At 62.8% G+C, this 8,237-nt stretch overlaps 1 protein-coding gene across 1 annotated transcript in view; it reads right to left on the bottom strand.

The window, feature by feature from the left end:
- Positions 1 to 339: 339 nt before the first annotated feature.
- Positions 340 to 8,237, bottom strand: part of SLC9A1 (solute carrier family 9 member A1) — a 26,596-nt gene continuing 18,698 nt past the window's right edge. The window contains exons 3-12 of the mRNA XM_071453008.1: positions 6,585 to 6,835; positions 5,900 to 6,117; positions 5,270 to 5,472; positions 4,948 to 5,037; positions 4,543 to 4,613; positions 3,943 to 4,116; positions 3,718 to 3,832; positions 3,213 to 3,314; positions 2,725 to 2,797; positions 340 to 2,096 (exon numbers count right to left, since the gene is read on the bottom strand). Coding sequence (XP_071309109.1) covers positions 1,774 to 2,096; positions 2,725 to 2,797; positions 3,213 to 3,314; positions 3,718 to 3,832; positions 3,943 to 4,116; positions 4,543 to 4,613; positions 4,948 to 5,037; positions 5,270 to 5,472; positions 5,900 to 6,117; positions 6,585 to 6,835 — 1,620 coding nt within the window. The 3' untranslated portion in view covers positions 340 to 1,773. The remainder of the gene's footprint in view (positions 2,097 to 2,724; positions 2,798 to 3,212; positions 3,315 to 3,717; positions 3,833 to 3,942; positions 4,117 to 4,542; positions 4,614 to 4,947; positions 5,038 to 5,269; positions 5,473 to 5,899; positions 6,118 to 6,584; positions 6,836 to 8,237) is intronic.

The raw sequence follows: 8,237 nt of genomic DNA, 5'->3' as shown, positions 1-8,237 counted from the left end.
CACACCGGGGTCGGGGTGGGCAGAGCCATGCTGGGACACTGGGCTGGCATCCCCGGGCCGTGCCAGGTGATCCATCCCCCGGGAGACCCTCCCTACACACCCGCACAAGGTGCGGCTCCAGGGAGGGGTTTGGGAGCCTCTCTTGAGCCTCTGTCTTTGCCACAGCTGAAAACGTCCCCCTGGAAGGGGGCTCCAGCTGTCCCTGAGCCGGGCAGGAGGGTGAGAGGCAAACTCTCCATGCCAGCAATGGGGATGGAGTGTCACAGGCACCTTGTTCCTCTGGGACAGCCGGGACCATGAGGCAGCACCAGGAGCTCGAACAGCTGGAAAAACCCCCACTAAAAATTAACATTAATTTATTAGAATATTTATGATAAAAACCAAGAATCTCTTTACATGTGGGTTTGGTTTTTTTTTTTTTCCTTTTTATACAAGAGAATTTCCATTGCTTTTTTTTTCCTCCTGGAAACAGAGCAGGGCAGCAGGCAGGCGCAGGCAGCGGCGCGGGCGCTCGCCCCGGTGACGCCGGCCCTGGGGGTGCCAGCGGGGCGTGGAGCGGGTGGGACGTGGCACAGGTGCCCACCAAGGCAGCGGGGCAGAGCGTGGCAAGGCACGGCACAGGGAGGGACAGCGGCCGGGGTCCCCGGGAGGGCGATGAGCACCCCGTGGTACCCACGGTGGCACACGGCGGGAGCTGGGTGGCACAAGGTGGGGGACAAGGTGACAGACACAGGACACCCCGAGCCCGGGGAGGGCTGCAAGCCACCAGAACGCCCGGTGATCCCTCCCAAGCCTTGGGGAAAGATGGGTCCTCCAGGACCCCTGGCACCCCCAGTCGTGCCCTTGCTGCCAGCCTTTGGGATCCAAGGTGTCCCCGCGCTGGGAGAGCTGGCACTTGGCTCTCCCCAGCTCCTCTCGCTTGCGGGGGGACAAACGGACAAACAACCCCCCCGGCACACCCCGGGCCCCGTCTTTGGTTAAGGAGCAGCCGCTGCCGCGCTGGCACAGGGCGAGGGGCCAAGGCTGGCCCCTGGAGGGTCCCCACGGGGACAGGTGACAGCAGTTCCAGGAGGGATGGAGAGGCTGCTCAAAGCGAGGGGGCCCCAGCTTCCCCCCTGCATGGCTCTAGAGTATTTCTTTGAAAAGACCTGGCATGAAATGTGAGGCCAGGAGGGAGGATCCCAGGCACAGCCAGGCCCACAGGGAAGCTGCCAGGGCGCGGGAGCAGCGGCAGGAGCCCGAGGTGTGGGGAGGGAAAGGGGGAGTGTGTGTGTGTGTGTGTGTGTGAGTGTGAGTGTGTGTGTGTGTGTGTGAGTGTGCACCAGCCCCCTGACAGCTCCTGCTGTCCCATCTCTCCGCTCCGGAGCAAGGCGAGGGGCAGGGAAGCACAGGAGGGGAGAAGGGGAGCTGTGCCATGGGGAGTGATTGTGGAGAACCCTGGTCAGAGCCGGCCGCAGGTCCTGAGTGGGTGGGCACCTCTGGGGAGCCCCGCGGGGGCTGTGAGGCACCTGCAAATCCCAATCCCGGGCGGAAAATCATCCATCACCCCCAGGCCACGCGGCCCAAGGAGCCCCGGGCATGCCAGGGCTCCTTCCCTGCTCACTGGGGCCAGCCCAGGGCTCGCTGGGCAGAGCTGTCCTGGCAATCCCAGTCCATCCAGGACAGGCTCCCCTGACTGAACCCAGTGTGTAGTGACAAGAAACCAAAACGGAGAGCAAAGAACGAATGAATGAACAGAGAGAGAGAAACGATTTGGAGGCTTTGTGCCAGCAGCTACTGGCCCTTGGGGATGAAGGGCTCCCCCTCCTCGGGCTCGGGCCGCGGGCCGGGGTCGCTCAGGCACCGCAGCATCCGCTGGTTGCTGGGGCTGTCCCCGTTGCCCGGGGTGAAGACGTCGTCAGTCCCCGGGGAGGAAGGCTCCTTCACCCGCATCACCAGCCCCTCCTCATCCTCCTCGGGCGAGGGCGGGAGGCCACCGCAGCCCTTGGGCTCCTCGCTCATCAGGTCCACGGACTCGGGGGACTGCGGCGAGGCTGGGTCGATGGTGATGATGGGCAGGTTCTCCGAGTCCTCCTTGGGCTCGTAGGCCAGCGGGTCTGGGAGGCACAGAGGGGTCAGGCAGGGTAGGGGGAGGTCTCAGGGACCCCCGGTGATGCACCCCAGATGTTTTTTTGGGGCTGGGGTGCTTGGGCTGTCTCGCTGATTTCCAATCCAGCTGTGTAATTCCTTTTCCCGATTCCCACAGCCCGGTGGAGCTGCCGGCAGCCCGGCTCCATCGGGAAGGGCGAAGCTGCCCTCTGCTGATGAGCCGCGGGCTCGGCAGCCGCGGCACACCCGACACGCTGTCCCCGGAGCGGGAGGGGACGCACAGGACAGGGGGAACCGAGGGTGCCAAAGCAAATGTGCCATGGACAAACTGGGAGTGCACTGGCAACAGGTCCTGGGCTAAGCCCGCCCCTGAGGAGGGCTGGGAGGGGCACGGACAGAGACGTGGCTGCGTGGATGGAGCGAGCTGGGCTCCAGAGGGACTGCCCGACCTGCCTTCCCAGGGAAATTGTGCTGGGAGCCAGCTGGGCGCTTCTGCTCGGAGCAGCAACCCTCTGGGGCTGGGCTGGATGGGCGTGGGCTGGGGACGGTGGGGCCACAGGGAGCTGAGGAGGCGCAGGACAGTTCCGAGGGCTCCAGGTGAGGGCAGTGCCTCCTCCTGCAGCCCCTCCCACCTACCTGAGCCGATGCGAGCCCGGGACATGGTGGGCGAGTCCACCTTGTGTGCCGGCACTGTCAGGTAGTTGTTCATCTGCAACGGGAGCAAGGCACCGTCAGCAGCGTGGCCACAGGCGTGGGCAGGGGACTGGGCACAGGCATGGGCAGGAACTGGGCACAGGCATGGGCAGGAACTGGACACAGGGATGGGCAGGGGACTGGGCACAGGGATGGGCAGGAACTGGACACAGGGATGGGCAGGAACTGGGCACAGGGATGGGCAGGAACTGGGCACAGGGATGGGCAGGGAGCAGCAGTGGGACACAGAGGACACGGGCACAGATCCTCCCAGCCTTGCTCCAGGGACCTGCTTGGGGCCTGGGGCAATCAGGACCCCCAAGGCTGGGGGTCACCCTCTGTCATCAAAGCTCAGCCCCCTCCCTTTGCCCTCCCAGGCTGGGAAGCCCCCCTGGCCCCCCTCCTGCCCTGCCCTGGTGTTCCCCCAGCACCTTCTGCTCCAGCTGCCGGGCCTTCTGCCTCCTCAGGAGCATCTGGTTCCAGGCTTCCTCGTAGGGGTCAGCCACCAGCGTGTGCCGGTTGTAGGATCGCAGCTGGGAACAGATCCCAGAAAAGGAGACAGGTTAAAATCCTTCATGGGGAGGGAAAGAAAGGTCACAGCCCCATTTGTCCTGGAGATGGAGGGAACAGCCACCAGTGGGCAGAGCAGGTGCAGGCAGGCTCGTGGCTCATCCCTGTGTGCCACCACAGGATGCCTGGTCCCAACCCACCTGGCCCAACAAGGGTTTAAGGGCTGGGCTCAGCCACTGACCAAATCAGCCTGACCCTCAGACTATCCCAGCACTATCCCAGGAGGAAAAGCCTCCTGGGGAAGAAGAGTCAGGCCAGGAGCCCAAGGCACAGCAGGGTGAAGGGCCCAGCTGAGGGGCTGGTGGGCAGTATCCCTGCCTCTCCCAGCGAGGCAAAGGGGACACACAGTGCCAGGGGACACCTCACCCTCTGCCTGGTTTTCTGCAGGTTTGTGCGGAGGATTTTCCGGATCTCCTCCTCCTTGTCCTTGGACAGGGCTGGCAGGACGCGCTCCAGAGGGAGGGTCTGGGGGTTGATGTTCCTGCACGGACAGACAGGATTTAGAGCCACCCACCATTGGCTGCTCGCCCTGTGGCCACGAGCAGGGAGCACTCAGGGTGCCAGGGAGGGTGCCCAGGGCAGGGAACTCACTGGATGGAGACGGTGGAGACGGCAGAGGGGATCTTGCCAATGCCGCCGCTCTCCACCAGCTCGATGGCCTGCTTCATCTCCATCTTGTGGTAGAAGGCGATGAGCTGGGGCTCCTTGGAGCGCTCCCCCGCGATCAGGCACTTCTTCACGTACTTCTTGTTGAAGCGGTTCAGCCTTGCCAGAACGGGGCACAGGAGGGGCAGCCACAGCTCAGCCCTGGCCCTGTCTCACTCCCCACTCCCCAGGTCAGCACTGCTGGGCTCAGTGCTGGCTCCAGCTCCACCAGCACGGCTCAGGCCAGGCTTCCCCGAATCTCTCCCAAGCCAGGGTGTCTACACAACACCCAGCACCTGCTGGTACCCACGAGGGATGGCCCTGAGCTCCTGCAGGGACTGGCCACTGGCAGCTCCCACCCTGCCATGAACCTGCTGGGGGTGGTGAGGCCAAGGGGTGCAGCCCTGCAGCCTCCCTTGCTCCCAACCCAGGGCCATAATTCCCCATAGTGAGTCTGCGTGTGGATATTAAAGCCTGGCACAGAGCTGTGAAACCTTCTGGGTGGTGACTGAAACCCTTCCCCAGCCACCAAACCTCCCCACTCACTTGTCCTTCCAGTGGTGATGCCCGTAGTGACCACAGATATCCTCGATCCCTGTCAGAAGGTGATCCAAGAACTGGAAGAGATGGTCCAAGGCGTGAGCAGCTCGGAGGGCTCCTGCCCACCCCCTCCCTCCCCTGACACCCACACTGACACACGGGGAGGGCACTCAGGGTGTGTAAAGTCAGGGCTGTGGGTCCAGGATGGGCTTTGGGAGGGCAGGATAGACCCACACAACCGGGCTTGGCTCTACAGGCACTGGGGGTCTGGGTCAGAGCGGGCACTGGACGACACAGACAGGGCAGAGCCCTCGCTCTGCCCCCTTACCTTGGGCTCTGATTTAGGGGCAGGTCCCAGTGACAGAGGTGGCAGAAGCAGAGAGAGCAGAGGGCTAAGGCAGCACGCGTTACCTGCGTGTGGATCTCCTCGTTGATGGAGCGCTTCGTCTCCTGCTTCTTCTTCACAGCCAGCAGATCCACCAGGGGCCGGATGGTCATGCCCTGGGAGGGAGGGAGGGAGGGAGGGAGGGAGAGGGGGGTTAATCTCTGCCCAAGGCACAGTGGTGGCGGTGGGATGGGCTCAGCAAAGCCACACTGCTGGCAGTGTCACTGTGCAGCGTTCTGGGGACGCAGTGACAGGGTCAGGGATGGAGGCTGGGCATGGGCTCCCCGCTCTGCACAGGGCCACGAGAGCCCCCTTTCCCTCGGAAAGCACAGCCTGGGTGCCACCCACCTGCACGAAGACGGTGAAGAAGATGACGGTGATGATGGCAGTGAGGAACATGTCCCTCATGCCGAAGTGCTTGTAGTCCAGCAGGTAGCCCAGCGAGAAGGCGATGGCTCCCCGCAGGCCCCCGTAGGCGATGATGAACTGGTCCTTCGGCGTCAGCTTCACGATCCGGAACTTGTTGATGAACCAGGTGAGCACCAGGACACCTGGGGGAGCAGCACAGTCCTGGGTGAGTGGTCAAGGATCCCTTGCAGTGCCACAGAGCCCACCCTGCAGCTCCTCAGGGGCTGTCTGCTCATCTCTACGTCCCTGAGCAGCTTCCACCCCATGTCTGGCACCACCACGGCCTCAGCCCCATCTCCCCAACACCAACCAGCAGCATGGGTGATGCCCACAGTGGAGCAGTGCCACCCAGGCATCTCCAGCCTCCCCTGCAAGGCAAACCATCATGGTTCTGAGAGTTCACCATGACCCAGGTGGCCACTCTGGCCAGGCTGGACAGGGCTTGGTATGGTGGAAGGTGTCCCTGCCCGTGGCAGCTGGAACAAGATGGGCTCTAAGGTCCCTCCCAACCCAAACCATGCCATGATTCTTTTACCACCCTGAGGGCTTTGCCTCCACACTGACACTCACCCAACACCCTGGCGATGAGGCAGAAGAAGAGCGTGCTGATGACGAAGGTCCAGTTCCAGTAGTGGTGACCAGCCACGGTGGAGACACCCAGGAAGATGAAGATGAGGGTCTCGCTCACACTGCTCCACATCTTGAGGAAATACTTGATGGTGGTGTGGGACTTGTGGGAGATGTTGGCTTCCACATAGGGCCGCATGACCACACCAGCAGCGATGAGCCTGGGGGTGAGGTTGGGGCCCTCAGCAGCCATGGGGACATGGGGACAGCCCCAAGCCCTGGCCCTGCAGCAGCATTCTGTGTTGTGACACTTAACTCCAGGGTAGGACAGGCCTCGTGAACCACCAGCTAATATTCAAGGCCTCCACAGAAGGCAACGTGAGGTTTCTCCTTCCCCTGGCAGGGCAGGAGTGAGCACTGGAGCACAAACCCATGGTGTCCTGAGGGATCAGCAGGCCCTGCCTGCTCCTGTGTGCCCGGGAGAACAGGAGCAGGCTGCCAGCACCCCGGGATCTGTGGGACAACTCCCAGACCCACTTCTCTCATGTCCCTCCTTGCAAATCCCAGCCCAAACACACACCTGGGCCTCGCACTGACCACGCTGGGCCAGCCCGAGGACTGTGCTCACACACCCCAAAACCCCCCGAGGGTCCTGGGCAGGAGGGCTCCCCTGCCCGCTCCCACTCACGCCATGATGCCGGACAGGTGGAAGAGCTCGGCAGACAGGTAGGCCATGTAGCTGTAGAGGAACACGAAGAGGGGCTCGATGACGCGGATGTGTGAGGTGAAGCGGGACGTGAAGGCGGCGATCACCCCGTAAATGACGCCCACCAGGACCCCGCCCAGAGACACCACGAAGAAGCTGAGGAAGCCGAGGATGATGTCCAGGATGGTCACCTGCTCGAAGCTGGCAAACTCCTCAAAGAGGTGGTAGAGGACCTGGCAGGGAGAAAGGAGAGCAGGGTTCAAACTGTCCCTCTGGTATGGGACAGCCTCACCTCGGAGGAGACCTGTCCAGGGAGTGTGGCACACCTGAGCTGAGCTGTGTCCCCGCTTGGTGACCCCAAGCTGGGTGCGTGGCCAGGGCTCACACCAAATCCAGCTGCTGGTGCTTTGCTGTGCCAGACACAGACCTGGGGGAACCATCTCCCTGTCCTCTGTGCCCACAGGGACACACAAAGATGTGTCTGGGACAGCTCTGCTCTCCAGCTGTCCCAGGAGAGCCTTTGGTCACCAGCCAGAGGCTGTTCCTGTTTTCCCAACGAGCAGGTCAGGACAGATCCAGGCTGGGGAAGTCCTGACAGATGCATGGAGAGAAAAGCCTCCATCTGCCCTGCCCAGCCCAGAGAAGAGCCCAAACCCTTGAGGTGGCTTCTGCAGCTGAGGGAAACCTGAGGGAAAGACTCTGGGCTGTGCTGCCTTCTCCCACCCTCAGACACTGCAGAGATGTTAAAGCACATGTCAGGATGGGAAACGGGATTTAGGGCATCCTGCAGGAATAGCAGCACTTGCAGGCAGGGAGAGGGCGAGGTGCCGGCTCCTGCCTGTGGGGCCAGGCCCTGGGTGGGACAGGGGCAGACAAAGGCATTCCCCAGGGATGAGAGTGGGGACACAGACCCTGCAGGCACCCCTCTGCTGGAAAATGGGGGAGAAGTGCCTGGAAAAAGCCCCGTGGTGGGACAGAGTGTTCTTTGTCACCAGGAACCTTGTCAGCAGGGGCTGAGCAGCCAGCTCCGGAATGGACAGCTGGGATGTGGGAAAAGAGCCAGGAAATAGCAGTGGGTTAGGAGTCAGTTTAGAGGTCAGCTCTGCAGAGAGGCCACGCTGACAGCCAAGCCAGCACCTGGACAGTGATGTCCTCTGGAAAGGGAGCAGGCCTGGCCCCACCTCCCAAGGGTCCCTGCAAAGCTGCTGCTGGCAGTAGGGCTGAGGGACGATGCAGGGGGGCTGCCAGCCTGGCTGCAGCCCCTCCAGTTCTCCCCTTTATCCACAGCTGATGCGCTGCCCTCCCACCTGCTGGGAGCTGGGGGACAGCAAGGGTGACCACGAGAAAGGAGACAGACGGAGCAGCAGCTCCAGGGCAGCTCTGCCTGGCCCAGGGTCAGCCCCTCGTGCTTCCCTAGCAGGGCAGGCACGGGCACAGCAGCAGCTCCAGCCAGGAGAGCAGATTGCCCGAGCCCATGGCTCCAAGAGGCTGGATGGGCAGGTGCCCTCAGCCTCCCCAGCCCTCCGAGAGAATCACTCCACCTCAACCCACCTCTGCAGGGTTTCAAGCCTCTACTTTTAGCTTTGCACCTGGACGGGGTTTGGTCCAAGTGGAGCTGCCAGGAGGCAGCTTGGC

The sequence above is a fragment of the Agelaius tricolor genome, unplaced genomic scaffold, assembly GCF_023055355.1.
Source record: "Agelaius tricolor isolate 1412-34295 unplaced genomic scaffold, bAgeTri1.0.p SCAF_36, whole genome shotgun sequence".
Classification (NCBI taxonomy): domain Eukaryota; kingdom Metazoa; phylum Chordata; class Aves; order Passeriformes; family Icteridae; genus Agelaius; species Agelaius tricolor.
Note: the sequence above shows the minus strand (reverse complement) of the source record. Positions and strands in the feature narration are given on the sequence as shown.